Source organism: Astatotilapia calliptera, chromosome 17 (genome assembly GCF_900246225.1).
Source record: "Astatotilapia calliptera chromosome 17, fAstCal1.2, whole genome shotgun sequence".
Classification (NCBI taxonomy): domain Eukaryota; kingdom Metazoa; phylum Chordata; class Actinopteri; order Cichliformes; family Cichlidae; genus Astatotilapia; species Astatotilapia calliptera.
Window position 1 is genome coordinate 22,986,338 of NC_039318.1, and position 15,724 is coordinate 23,002,061.

A 15,724-nucleotide genomic window follows, 5' to 3' on the forward strand; every position below is an offset into this window, starting at 1 on the left:
TGGTCTACTTTGGGGCTGTTGTAAGACCGAAGCCGCTCAGCAGTCAGGAAATGGTTTTTTAAGTAACAAAACACAGATAAAAGTGAATTAGATATTAGACCTGCATTTATATTAAGCCTTTTTAATGCCTTTAATGCCATATCACTGTCCGATTTACTTCTTACTTTTCCTTTTTTTATTTTGGAAATGGCAAAATTCATAATGTAAAAGCTTGGAAATACACTGTAACTTTTCTAGTTATTATTTCTTACATCTATAGACGCAAAACATAATAAATTCTGCCTTCTCTAATCCCTTTCAAATTGCCTTCTTCTCTCAGGCCTCGTACATCATCCTAATGATCCCTCATGCCCACTACCTTGCTGAGATGACGGGAACCTTAGTCTGACCAGCCAGAGGAGCAAAACAAATAAACCTCTCCAACCCGAGAGGCTTGATAGTGCGCTGGAGCACCAGGTTGGGGCAGTGTGGCTTCATTACCGCTGACATGGTGCCTGTGTGCTTTGATAACCTCCCCCACTGCTGGCCATTACCTGGTTATATGCCACCTCACAGCCGCCTGGGATGTCTTTGAAGATACAAAGAGAGAGGACGAAACATTTTAACTGCCACTACTTCTATAAGCCCGCCGGTACTTATACTGAGTTGCTTCCAAACACTTAGCCTTTGTGTTCCCCACCTCCGAGTCTGACTCACCTTTCATTTCCCTTGGAGACACTACAGTAACGTGAAAAGCTGTATTTTAAGATTTAAACAGAGTAATTTTCACAAAATAAAATGATATGTGCAGGAGGTCAAAAGAGATGTTGGTGATTCAGTTAGAAGCTTTCAAAACTTTAAAATGCATCACAAGTTTCAGAGTTTTTTAAATCCTGACTGCCTGCAACTAAACGTAACGGATCTATTGTAACTATACATTGTGGGGTCGGCTAAAGTGGAAAGAGGAGTAACCTGTCTGTGACGAGGATTATTTTGAGACGACAGCTAAAGAACATGGTGCCTCGCTGCATGTTAAGCAGGAGCAATTCTGAGAGGCGCCAGAAGTCAAGTGTACTTTTAAAACTATTACTTCAAAAGTTTGTTTTCCTAAGAAATGCAGCACGGTGGTAGATTTGGGGCATGCTTCATGAGGAGCAAATCAAAAGAATTATTTCTGATTATACATTGGTTAATGATAATTCCCACATCTTCCTCTGTGAGCCATAATTAGGCATGGTAAACAGGATGACAATAGAAAAGAAGGCTGATCCCAGGCCATCAATTACTTGTCCTCCTCCTTAAGTTCTGGCTGAGCCACTCTGTGGATGGAGGCTAATTATTGTTATTAGAGACCTGCCTATTATTTCATCCATCTGCTGCACATTTAAGTCCATTCTGGGAGCAGAAAAGTAGACACTACTAACAAAAAACAAAGCCCAAACTGCAATTTAGAGTATATTCTGGTTGTATGTAATTACAAACATGCACTGTGCCATTACAGTATGCTAATAATTCACCCTGAAACCCACAGATGAGTGCACACAGATGAAACATGCTCCAATTAAACATGACATATGGTATATGGTGTCAAACTGTCTGGCTTTCCTGGCATTTCCCTTCACTGTAAGAGGAAACCTGGCCTTCAAATTGGAAAGATTTCACACCATTCTAATACTGGCTGGTCCGTGTGGCTGATGGCTCAAAATGCTGACAATCCCACGATGCAAATGGGCACAGGTGAGTGCTAATGCCAATATCAGAAAATTGCAGCGGGGGTGTTTTGTTTTTTGTTTTTTACCAGCCAAATGGCTCCTCGCACTGGTCTGACAGATGAAAGGGAGCTCGGAGCCATTAATGTGCACACTCTTACTGTACCGCAGGATGTTTGGGGTTATATGGATAGACTGGATAGACAAACAGAAAGCAAGTGGACCCGGGTGTTGGTGATGGCTGCTGAAAGAGTCGGAGCAGCTATTTAAAAATGTAAAAAGAGGCCACTGAAGAAAGTCAGAGGAAAAGCAGGAGGGAAAGATTCAGCTTATTGTGTGATTTCTTATTTTATGGTGTCTGTATGACGACTGATATGATCAAAAAAATAGATAGCACCAGGTCCAGAATAATGAAACTGTGTTTGTTTACTGCATCGGGGAATGGATCCATGAAAACCTTCCGTCATTATTAAAATGCTCCTTATATTGGTGGATATTAGTTAAGTTGTCATGTATGTCATAAAAACACTAGGTTGCATAACACAAATGGGTCTGATAATGTCAGACTGCACTATATCAGTTATAAATAGCTTAAATTATAGTCTGATGACTGTAGATGGTGAAGCTGGTGATGCTGTGGGAATGTGCTGAATTCTGATGAAGCCTATCTTTGCTCAACAAAGCTCTAAATGGGACTTTGATATTGTTCTATCTACATCAACCATCAATCTTTTTAAATTATTCATGCTTTTACTGAGCTTTGATCATATTACAGAAGAGTACAGAACACACTGCATTTCATAGTTTCTCTGTTTCGAGCATGTTTTCCTCACAAATGTCAACTTTTATCTGTAACTGATCGCACAGTGAAAAAAGCCATCTCAGGTTGGAAGTACAGTCAGGTACACAAGTATTTGGACACCATTCTTTTTCTGTTCACTGCCAAAGTTGATATTAAATCAAATAATTGTGATGTGATTGTGGTGCAGACTTTAGGCTTTAATTCAAGGGGGTCAATAAAACTATAGCACTTAAACCAAATAAAACCATATTTATGCAGAGTCCCCTATTTCATTCAAGTCTGTAGTTCATAGAAAAAAGACCAGTAATGCCAGTGAGTGTGTGTTGAATCCCGGTTACTGTAATAATAATTAATTAACAGTAGTTTCAGATTTACGTTTAGTTGAGAAGTGTACCCTGATCATAAAATGTTACAAATAATACTTAACTGCACCCTGAAAAATAAGAACTTGCTAATAACATTTTTAAAAGGAACCCCAAAATTGCAAAGCCTCTCATTTTATTTATTCATTGTTGCACACTGGTACCCATACATCAATGAAAGTACACTGCTGCATGTGGTTTAGGCACTATCTATGTTTATCCATCACACAGTACAGGTTTTAGTCAAGACATCTTCTTTCTAAAACACTCAATCAAACCCAGTGAGAGTCATGAAGAATTATCTTTGGAATAACATGGAGTTCTGATGGTCTTAGTAAAAAGTAGCCAAAGACTAAATCAACATCCACACAGGATTCGCAGCAACCTGGCAGCCAGAAACCACACAGAGTCAATGACATTCAACGACTTCAAGTGATGACAGGCAAAATAACCACTGGTGACACAAAGTGGACGGGAGTTGAACTTTTCAAAGCTCAGAGACAAGCAATTGAAGAGTCTCCAGATAAAAGGGAAGAATATCGTCGACTGACGTAAGACTGGATAGTAAACACATTTGAGGATTACCCGAGCAACAGACAATCTGCTATGGACCAACCGTCAGCTGCAAAGTGATGTGTAACTAGCAAATTGATTCCAGTGTGGATGTTTCTAAACTTCCACCCATTATGTGAACCACAGTTATTCTGGAAGCCTAAACTTACAGAAGAACGGTGTTAAGTTCTTCTAGATCGTTCAGCAATCATTCAAACTTCCTGCCAGCTACCTTGAAAAACTGGTATTATTTTAAAGGCAAAAGATGGTCACATTTATGGCATGTTACATCAAGTTAACTGATTAATAAAACCTGTCCATGACTTTATTGTGCAGCTCTTCTCCTGCACTTTAAAGTCTTATCTTTACCATTTGCAGCATGGCATGTCTGGTTTCAGAGCTGAAATGTGAAAGCAGATGCCTCTGCTATGCAACTCTGCCCACATTGCTAAATTGCCCCCAAAGGAAATATATAGTTTTACAAAATGAGATTGTGTTGTTCCACTTCATAGTGAGAAAGACATTAAAACTTTAATATTGGTCTTTATGTCCAAAAGCACAGTGGATTTCAGTGTCATGGGACTCTATTAAAGTTCAGTCATGTTTTTTTAGTCCCTAGATGAAACATCTGTCCTCTCTGGCTGAAAGAGACACAAAACAAGTCTGTCTGTTTTTGTGCCGTTTGTTTATGTTCCAGTCAGCTGTGGGTGGAGGACTTCCATCCCTCTCATTCAGTTACCATGACATCAGATCCTCTATTCAGACTTGACTGTATTGTGATAAATGTCAACTATTGATCTTAATCCTGTAGAGTTGGAGCTATACCACAGCAGGACAATTCTTTCATTCTTTCAAGCTGTCGAATTTTTTTCATACATACTCTTTTATTCCATGCATTCATTAAGAGGGAAGGCACTGTCTTTATGAGCGTGTTACACTCATTACTGTATTACTGTATGTGTTCTTCAATGTGTGCTAGACAACTTTTTTTTTAAACTTAAACATATTTTGCGAACCTACAGTTGCAGGGTTACACTTGAATATTGGTAATATATTAATAAAAACATTCAAAACCAAAGGAGCAAGTGTGCAAATCAAGTCATGCCTTTTACTACGTAGTAAACAGAGCTGCAGCATGTCAAATACAATGTGACAGATCAAAGTGCATCTCTGAGTCATAGCGATCAATTTTACAACAATGGCAATCATTTTTCATGGCAAATGTCTGAAGAGATTGTAGCATAACTTGAAAACTGAGACCATCCATGACTCCCTCAGTTGCCTCTAACAGCATGATGAGTAACACTGACAATAGGTGAAACACTTGGACTGAATTTTGAGAGATAATCCATAAAATGTTAGAGGAACTGTTAATATTGCAGAACATTAGCATTACAAGGACATTAAATTCATGGAGCGATTGTTTAATTTGTGGCATCAAATCCAACCCTCTTCGGGCTAATCTAGAAACTAAATTGGTCATTTTCATATGAGTTTATCAGCTAATGTTAGCATTGCCAGAATAAGTCCTTCTGGACGCAAGTCTCACACACTGGATCGAATCTGGATCGTTCTTTAAAGATCCCGTCTAAATGATGGAGCCATAACTTTAATATCGGTGATCCCTGGGTCATTTAAAGCTACTACAGTAGACTCACAAGCCAAATCAAATATAAAACACTCAAAATAAGATTTTACTAAAATGTTATTCTCCTACGGCACGCTAGCACAGTTTCACAACATGATTAGCTAATCAGCTGCAGCTACTTACTCTTTAGGGGTGAGATAACAGCCATTTTTAGCATTTTTCTTTGGATTTGTCTACTGAATCATGTCAGTGCCATGTCTCTTCCTTATAAGCTATCCCTCATTACAGTTAGCTGGCTAATCATATCTTGTTTGCTAATGTTATCACTAGCAAAATCAATCTCAGTAGAAATGCTAGCTGGCTGATGTAATCCATGATACTGAGTTGTGCATAAAGTCAGACAGGACTGATTTAACCATCAGTAAATCATATAATGGCACAATGCAAAGACGTGTAATGAATATTTGATTTCTATATTTATAGCTAACGCATGGCAATAGCTATACGATTAGCTACACATGCTTCTAGCATTGATATCTTTGTGGGATCCAAGTCAACTCTGTTGTCATTGCACTGTGAGTTATGTGAGCTATAGAAAGATGACAGCATCATCATGGGTGCCATTAACTGCGTTTCTTTTGTTACAATATAAGCAGTTTCTCAGGGATATTTAGAGACATTCAAAAGATCTTTTTCACAATCAGGTATCTGTCTGGGTGCTGAAAAGAGGAAGAAAAGCTTGCGATGTTGTAGGAGAGGTGAAGTGAGTGCTGCAGTTTGTGTGTCATTACAGACAAAGGCCCTGTCAGAGGAAAAACCAGTTGGCATATGTGCACACCCTTTCAATTCTCCTCACCTGACAAGCCTCCAACATCCATTTTCTTGAGGTTTTTGGCCTCAAGGATGACCACGGTCAGCTTGCCAGCAGTGGGGACATATCGCAGAGAGAAGCAGATATCACCCAGTTTTTCTTGCTGTTGGAAAAACAGAGACATTGCAGAGGTGAGAAAAACAGCTACTTGATGCAAATTTACTCCATCACATGTTCACACCATATGAGGATACATCAGAGAGAAAGTTGCTCATAAACATGTTTACTTGATTCTGCTCTCCACGAGCAGAAAGGGAAGCTTTTAACATGCAAAGCTGCAAGTAGCAGGGTGTCTGTGCTAAAAGTCTAATGGTATTAAAGGTTAATGTACAGGATGCTGACACACTGAGTCATAAAGCTGGTTATAGTAATTACAGTCTAAATCATGATGGAGAAAGATATTTGCTTTAAGTGCACAGATTGGAAGCATTGTAGACTAAATCTAGGAGGGCTGGCACAGAAGACTCTGTGATCAGTGTGAAACTGATCCATTATCAGAAATCCTAACACAGAGCAGTGTCCGTCTGCATCAGTGTAATTAGAGTTTCTGATCTGAAAAACATAAGGTGGAGAATATTAGTAGTGCTAAATCTACAAGCTGGCACAATCTACTGAAAAATTACTGCTAATGAAGCAGGGCACATTTTAAGCATTCATATTTACAGGATACAACTGTGCAGAACATATGGAGATCACAATAAAAAAACCCAAAATTAACAAAATGTGGAGATACTAGTTTTTCAGACAAATTTGCCTTAATAAGTGGAGCATTTTCCAGTGTATTGTACTCCACTGATCAAGACAAGCTGTTAACAATGTAATCATTATGTGAGCCAGCTGTCTGCTGCCCTGATAAATAATTTCAAAATACAGGAAAGAAAAATTAGGACAAAAACACTCTTCGATTACAGTGTAATTTGTCTAAACAGAGAAACTCAGCTGTCGCAGTGTTATACTTGAACTTGATTTCTTTAATGAAAGTCAAAATAGTTGGAATAAAAAAAACCAAGAAAGTGTGAAAAGAAGAGGAGGATGCATTTAAGTTACAAAGCACACAAATTAAATCGAAAATTGTTTTTTTTTGCTAGGTGGCAAACAGAAATGCAGCATGTCAAATGTAATGTTTCAGATCAAAGTGTATCTCTGAGTCACAGCTTCAGAGTCAAAGCAATCAATTGTACAACAAGCGTCCTGAAGGTTTTCAATCGTGTGCCATGGATTTGATTCCTTGTTTGCAGGAAAAGCCCTGCACTGCACTTCACTGCTTCAAGCAAAGCACCATCACGACACAGGCTCATTATCTGAGACTGAAAAGAGATCGGTTCATATTCTCTCCATATCCTTTATCAACACCTGAAGCAGACACAGCCAATAACTCCCGCTTAGGTCGCACCTGTTTTACATCTGGTCATTTCGAAAAGAGGTTATAAATCAAAGGCAATCCAGATCCGAATATTGACTCTTCATCTTCCATCAACTTCCAATCAAGGTCTATTTCCTCATGTAGAATAGGAGTGCTGAAAATGGCTGCAGTGTGTTTTATATTGTAATGGACCCTCCCCTGCATTTCATTTGTCATCTGCTCCCCTGACTTGTAGCTGCTTTAAAAACCACAGACTAAATAGTCTTACTTTGATGATGGGAGTCGCATTTTAATGAACGCAAATGCATTCTCCTCTTGAGGCTAGTAAAAGAAGCAGTGACAGTTAATTATGCCTGTCAAGAGCAGTGACCGAGCTCTTTAATATTTTTCTTTGAACTGTAAAAGGTCAGCCGCTGCTTCTTCAATGGAAAGGGCATTTTAGGGACTCCGATACTTCATATTTGACCTTAAAAATAAAGAGGATTGTGCTACTTGTGTATAGGTGAAGAAGAAGATTTTTACCTGAAAGCAGCTTTCTTTTCTCTCTTTTTTGAATATGCTTTCAGTGCCTTCTTTGCATTACAGATACTTAAATGAGACTTATTATATTTTCCCCTTTTTTGTCACCAATCACTTCGCTAGGTACACCTCTTCAACAGTTCATTCACAGAACTATCTAATCAGTAGGGATGCAACGATACTCGTATCGATATTTAACCGTTTGATATAGTGCTTTCGGTTCGGTACGCATATGTATTGAACAATACAAAATTTTTAAATTTATTTTATCAACTTTTCTTCTGACGATGCTGTTTGTGTTGAGAGCTCAGTGGATCTGCGTTCGACTACTCCGCCTAGGCTACACTGTCGAGCACAGATTCACTGAGCGCAGCACAAGCTAGCAAGACAGAAGCTAAGCTCATTGCAACATGACAAATTGAACCTCCCCCACCCTCATTCAGATCTGGCCTTTGGAACTATTTTGGTCTTCATGTGTGTCAAGTATGACCCTGAAGGTAAGCGCGTCATGGACAAAAGTAAAACAGTATGTCGGATGTGCCACGCAATGCTCAATTATATTGGTGGGAACTAGTGTGTTAGCGCAGTTAGCTCGTTACCGTGTTGACGCCGTCCAGCCCCACGCACGGGGCGATCCGCGGTAGCTCGTTAACGGAGATTTGCCGTGTTGTGGCGTTAACGTCATTTCAGATTAACGCTGACAGCACTAGTGGGAACACAACGAATATGACTGCACATTTACGCCGACATCATCCTCGTGCAAAGACAAGTGCAGGCAGACAAAAACAACAAGCACGCATGCTACAAACTTTACCCGAGTCATTTAGACAGCTGTTAGCACGTGATTCTCCTTATGCTGCTGAGAATATAGCCCAGAAGAAGCATATAGTATAGCTTTTATTTTGGAAAGAGCCATTTCTCTGTAATAAACTCTCTTTTCCAAAGATGAGTGATTTCTCGATCAGATAGATTTATTTTTTTTATTACTTTGTTGTTTAAGCAACATTAAATTTAAAAACTGTACTTTTGAGTTAAAATATATATTTATAATTTTAATAAATGACTATTTAAAAACGCATGAACATTTTTTTGTATCGAAAAAATATCGAACCGTGACCTCAAAGTATCGAACCGAACCGTGAATTTTGTGTATCGTTGCACCCCTACTAATCAGCCTTAGGCCTACATTTGGGCATGTAGATGGTACCACATAGACTAGGCTGAGTATTTCAGAAACTTCGGATCTACTGGGAACTCCAGCTTACAGAGAATGGTCAGAAAAACACCCACGAGCAGTAGTTCTCTGGGACAAAATGTAGAAGAGAATGCCTAGATTGCTTCAAACTGAAGGGAACAGTAAGTGAAATTAACTACTTCTTACAACCAAGGTATGTAGAAGAACATCTCTGAATGCACAGGACATCTAAGCTCAAAGCAGATGGGCTACAGCAGCAGAAGAAACACACCCATCAGCTACAGGAAACTCATGCTACAATGCACACAGGCTCACCAAACTCAGAGACTAAAAGATTGGAAATACATCGCCTGGTCTGATGTGTCTCAATTTCTGATGCAACATTTTCATGTTTGGGTTAGAATGTGGGGTCAACGAAAACATGGATTCCTCTATCCTTATATCAGTGGGTCAGGTGTAATAGTTTCTTGTCATACTTTGGACCTTTTGGTACCAACTGAGCATTGTTTGAACACCAAAACACCGAAGCCTACACAATTATTACTGCACCACCAATCCGTTTATGGCCACAGTGCACACCAAAGTGTACATATGCTTCTTGAACATGCTGGTAAGTTCGGTGTACTCAAATGGCCTTCATAGTCACCAGATCTCAAATCTGCAGCAACTGCGTGATGCGATCAAGCCAATATGGTTCAAAATGTGTGAGGAATGTTTCGAGCACCTTGTTGAATCTGTGCCATAAAGAATAAAGTCACCCGGGGTCTGTCTTACAATGATTCATTAATCAATGTTTAACTAAGAATAAGGAATACCAAGCATCACTTCAGTGTATAAGCCTGTCAGGTAAAGCTGCGCACAAGCTCACAAAAGAAAGTAACGTGATGCCCTTCAGTTTGAAAAACACCACCAACCTATTCTGCACCGTTATAATTAACCTTTAAATCAACCTGCCGTAATGCTAAAAATAAGGTTGGCAACACATGCTATATGCCATGACATTTACCATGAAAATTGAATCTCCTGGATTGGTGGCTGGGAAGTTACACGTCTGTTAATTGAAGGGGAAGTGCGGACATATGATTAAGTGACATTTCCAGAGGAGATGGATTACATCGTCGACCGCACCGCATTTGCAGTACAAGTTTGCTGAGCAAAATAAAATAATGCTTCTGATATCACTTATGCCCTTTTCATTAAAACTGCAGCTGCTAGATGTACAAATCTGTGCCTCGGCATGAGACAGGTGTCACAAAGTGATTTCAAATTGAGTTTATTTCTCATTTTATGAGGTGTAATTGCAAATTTTGGCAGACGTCTTACCTCCTCCTTCTCAGCGCTCTGCAGATCCCGCCACTCCTCTGTTATGTGGCTGAAGTCCACCTTGTTCATGGGCACCTTGATGTCGCCAATGGCATCATGCTTGGAGAAGCGGTCAAAATCGTACACCGTCATCACCAGTGTCTTCCCGCCAAGCTCTACATATGGGACCTGAAGTAGAAAGAGGCAAAGCATTTATGGCTCACCCAGGTGAGGTTGATTATATCTATTTAACAATGTAAAAAGCCCAGAACCTGACATTATTTCAGGATTATACAATTCTTAAGCTTATATTTGACTAATTTTAGCAGAAATTTATTTTTCTTTCTTTTTTTGTAGCCTACAAGTTGCTCAGACGACTCTTTTTCAAACCAATGTGACCACTAGAAGAAAAAGAAAAAAAAAGCTTTGGCATGATCTTGTATGAAGTTTAATTTTTAGATCATTGGTATGTTGTCACAAGCTCATGTGCTCAAATCTTTTCAATTGATTCGTTCTTCCTGCAAATGGGGGGCAGTAATGGGGCAAACCCGTCTGTATAACCCCGATGTTGACAAACTCAATGCACACATGAGTAATAGGCAGTGGATGTGCTTTCATTGTGGGTAGATTTATATCTAATGAAAGGAAAAAGTTACAAGAACCAAACTATAGAGGCTGCCCACTAGTGACCAGAGCATTCAGGTATGCAGTCTTTTTGAGCCTGTTTGAATTTGCAATAAAAGTTATTTAAAGGCAGGGCAGAGAACAGAGTGAATATAGTGACAAAGCAGTTTAGCATGAGCATAAGGGGATGACTGTCATGACTCTCGAGTCCAATGTTAAAGTTGTTGCTTTAATTCTCTTGGCCAGCAGGGGGCGACTCTTCTGGTTTTAAAATAAAGGAATTTGTGAAGAAATTAGAACTCCTCACTTCATTTTTGACCCTATTAAACGCTTTCCTTGTAACTTTATGGCATCACTAATTTTAAGTCAAATTCAATGGAACGTGAACATTTTTTTTATTATAGCCAAATTTAGGAAAAAAAAGGCTAAAAATTGAGCTTCACATTAATTTGCTACAGTTTTCGGTATGTTGTTTCTTCATTGTGCAGCTATCAGCTGAAGTCGGCTCTTCAGTTTTACATTTCACTTAAACCAAAACTAGCATGCTAATGACATAACAGAGACACCTGTCTAACCAAGACAGCAAACACACTGCAAATATGGTCAAGCCTGGTCTAAAAGAAGAAGAGGGTGACAGTTAAAATGTTCTTCTCAATGCTTCAAAACAGTCACCAGTTTGTCTTTGTTTATATGCAATCTATGACATTTAAAAACTCTTTGAATCTTTATTGTTAACCAAATAAAAAATGAAAAACATCTAACTATATCCTGATAAATCTCTGAATTATATGAAAAACAACTGACATATGACTGGATAGCGAGAGGAGTATCTTTGAATAAGACTGTCCTTGACCTTATCTCCCATAAACATCTCATCTTTTTGACGACATCACCACTTCTTATAATCCCATTTCCTGTTTGTTTCCCCCCACGATGCATCAGAGATTCTGATTTAAGCACTACAAAAACACACACAAATAAATTCTGCATAGATATCACATCACATTATGCTTAACTTACACCAAACACCTGCGCTCTCCGCTCTTGGTTGAATAACAAAACTTTCCCCACTACTGAGCAGGGGCCACACATCCATTACAGCCGAGGCAAGGCCAGGGTGTGGCGGTGCATCTGCCTGTGTTAATCCCAATCACATCGAGCCTCAGTGTGTGTTTGTGTGTGTGTGAGTGTAACTGTGCGTGTGAGAGATATTCTGTCAGGAGCTTGTTAATGTGCCAGCTGGTTGCTGTCTCCACACCTTCCCAGCATTCAAGGCTGCATGCAAATTGGATTGTCAGTGGAAGCAAAAGATCTCCAGCAAAAAAAAAAAAAAAGAGTTTGTGATGCGCAGATGTTTCTTAAAATTCAGTGGAAGCAGATTAAATGTTGCTTTTATTGTAAGGTGCACCTTGAAGGTGAACTGCTCATTGAAGACGGGGTTGAGGGTCTTCCTGTGGACCTTGGTCTCAAATTTCTTCTTCTTGTCAGGCAGCAGGTAGACCTTTACGTATGGGTCAGATGTGCCACCCATGTCCATAGCAGGCAGCTCGGCCGCCTGAATGATCCCCACCATGAGCTGAGAAGGAAAAGGGGACAAGCAGAATCGTGAGCGAAGACCTTTCAGTGCTCATAGATCCAAATCATCATTACTTCCCCTGTCTTCCCACCAACACCCTTATAAAGAAATCATATCTTGGTTAAATTGCCTGTTCATTGCTCTAAGATCTAAAGAAAATGTGATTTTCCATCCTTATCTTTTAATATCACCAGCATTCATTGCTTTATAATGGTGTCCTGAAGATGATTCAAATCTGAAGAGTTGTTAAAGGTCAGCAAGTGTCAGACTTGGAATAAGCGGACTGTTTTTCTTCACATACGGCTGATAATTGATAACCACAATGGGGGGCCTGGGAGGCTGATTGACCTGCCAGTCAGAGCCTCTACTCAAAGGCCTCTCCAGAGGCCCAGCTAGTCAGTCAATCAACTTCGTATCAGGCACCCATCAAGCGGCAATCTGGAAGCCGACCAGGGCACTCAGCCATGGAGCTCTACAGCTGTCAGGAGCCGCATCGGTGTACTATGTGGTGCTACCACTGACGCAGTGGCAAATAAACAGTGACCTCCAGCCCAATCAGCATTAACCACCAGCATGATTTCGTTTTTGTTTTTTTGTTTTATATATAATATGCTATACGATTTCTGACAGCAGACTCAGAGCAAAAGCTGAGTTATATTTACATGTGTGGAGACATTGAGATGGACAAAAATGAAGGAATTCCTTCAAATCTAAATACATCCTGGAAAGAAGCACTTTTAAATCTTTAAATATAAACTTAAAAACTGGGTTTGTGGCTAAATGTTATACTTATTTAATAACTTTATTAACTTAATTACATAAGTTGCACATTTTACACATTTTTTATATACAGATAGATAGATAGATGCTCTTTTGTCTTTTTGTTTCATCAAACCTTCCATCTAGATTTTATGTAATCACACGTATTTAGTCAAGCATGAACTTCCATCAAAGGTGAAATATAGATAGGCTTTGATAAATGATTAACTGATTTTGAAGACATGTTTCCAGAAGTGCACACCCCTTTGATTTTCCTTCCTGAGCCACAGATTGATGTCTTCTTGGGCTTGAATCAGCTACATTACATAGCATAATACTGAAATTTGTTCACTTTTGAATTGTTTAAAAGATTTGGAAAAGTTTAGCAGCTCTGAAACACTTTTCTAACAGCTGTAACAACAAAGTGTTTTGAATGTCCTACACCTCTGATGCTCTCCTCCAATGCAGAACTCACATTTCAAGTTAGAAAAGCTCATTTCTCAGTCACTTTAATGGCTCAGTCACACTGGGGTAAGAATACAATAGCAACCTCCTTGTATCTTGGAAAAATCACTGGGTAACCAGTGATTGATTTTAAAAACATTTTTCATTGCTGTTGGAGACAGATTGCAAGAAGTTACAGTCACCAACTCGTCACCCAGAGGTTGAGCGTGTAACACCATCATAAAACGACCGCACAGGTTGCCTGTTGGGAGTTAACCTGTCTCCCAACAATCAGACTCAAACAGACTGGCGAAGATTAACAGATAACTGACGTCTTATTTATATATGAGACTAATTACAGCTCTGCAATTAATCCAGATTAGCTTGTCTGTGACATGTCTTTTTGCAATAGGGGACTTGACTCAACTGGTTGCTAATTGGTTGTAATCTGATTATATTTCTATGTAAAAAGAAGCTGAACGCCTCTGTGCAGTTACATTGCAGTCCTGTGACAACTACGCCACTATTTCTGAATTTGTTTTTCAAATCCATAAAGTTCTGGCTAGACTCTGAATGCAAGCAGTTAAAATGAATCTCCGTGTATGCAGACAGTCACAGACTTTTCACTTTTCTCAGAACATAAATGGGCCGGCTCATACATCAAGTGAGGATGTGCAGGTCTAATGTATGTCACAGATGCAAAATATACTTTAGCTTTAAAAACTGTCTGCTTGCCTCCACACATTATGTATGTATAACTTGATGAGAATTAACTAACTATAACTAATGAGAATATTTCTCCCTTAAAAACAGCTTTTACTCTACAAAATGTTTACATACCCAACAGTACAATGAGCTAAAAAGCTTCACACTTATTTGTATTTAATGTTCTAGATACAATATTTATTCATTGATAATTCAATAAAACATGATTATTGCACAGGTTTAGGTCAGAATGACATCTGTACCATTACTTGCTCCATATTTGCATAAGGACAGTAGTAAGAGTCAAAAAGGTTAAAGCACAAATACTCACATTAACAGACATTTTACATGACAGCAGCAAACATTAAACAAATACACAGTGGAAAGTTTGGGACTGCTTTGATTGCTGTTCACCAGGTTATGCACAACATTTTCATGACATTTCCAAAAACACACCAGTTATTACTGTGACTTGGCGTCATTTACCTTAACCTAAATGGAACCATGTTGTGCACTGTAGTGCTGTGAAGCGGCACTTGGATTTTAAGTGTAGCAATTTATCCTCCCGCGCTGTCCTGCTGATTTCCACCCATCCATCAGCACAGTCAGTGGGAGACACAGCATGTCACACCATCTTTACTGGGAGAGGCACCGACGCTCGAGAAGAGATACGAGCGGGACGTGGCTGGAAATGTTGATGGGCACTTTGCTGCTTCTGCTAATTGTACCTTTTCCAATCCTGTATGACACTCCATGTCTACAGAACAGACTGACAAGAGTTGTTTTTTTTCAAAGCTCATTAAAAATCCCACTGTTTAAAACCACACCTCGAAGACAGCTCCTCTGGCGTTGAAGGTGATGTCTTTAAATATTTGTTTTCCCCAACTAACAAGGTAGAATTAATGGAAAAAGCACTTTAAATATAGAAAAGCTGAAAATCTTGCATTATCTCTTTCGTGTCTGTAATCATGTATGCATACTACAGTTAGTGTTCTAGTTTTAAAAGGGTAAATAAAAAGTGAATCATTAATAAACAATGTTATTTTCCTTGTGGCTTTCAAGAAACATAGATGCATGTCATTAGCATGTTATTACAGGAGGTTTCTTCCTGCTAAAAGGGAGTTTTTCCTTCCCACTGTCGCCAAAGTGCTTGCTCATAGGGGTCATATGATTGTTGGGTTTTTCTCTTTATGTATTATTGTAGGGTCTACCTTACAATATAAAGCTCATTGAGGCGACTATTGTTGTGATTTGGTGCTGTATAAATAAAATTGAATTGAATTGAATTGATGGAGAAATTTCAGAAGTTAATGGACATTTCTGGTAAATATGATTTTCTCTGTATGTAGACGGCAGCTGATTTTCAATTTTTCC

General features: G+C 39.1%; 1 protein-coding gene across 5 annotated transcripts in view; it reads right to left on the reverse strand.

Annotated features, from left to right (window-relative positions):
* syt1a (synaptotagmin Ia) overlaps positions 1–15,724 on the reverse strand; it is a 214,453-nt gene that overhangs the window by 14,193 nt on the left and 184,536 nt on the right. For all 5 annotated transcript variants that reach the window (XM_026146694.1, XM_026146690.1, XM_026146691.1 and 2 more), the window contains 3 exons: positions 12,275–12,442; positions 10,264–10,431; positions 5,849–5,966 (listed from right to left, as the gene is read on the reverse strand). In XM_026146694.1, the coding sequence (XP_026002479.1) occupies positions 5,849–5,966; positions 10,264–10,431; positions 12,275–12,442 (454 nt within the window). The remainder of the gene's footprint in view (positions 1–5,848; positions 5,967–10,263; positions 10,432–12,274; positions 12,443–15,724) is intronic.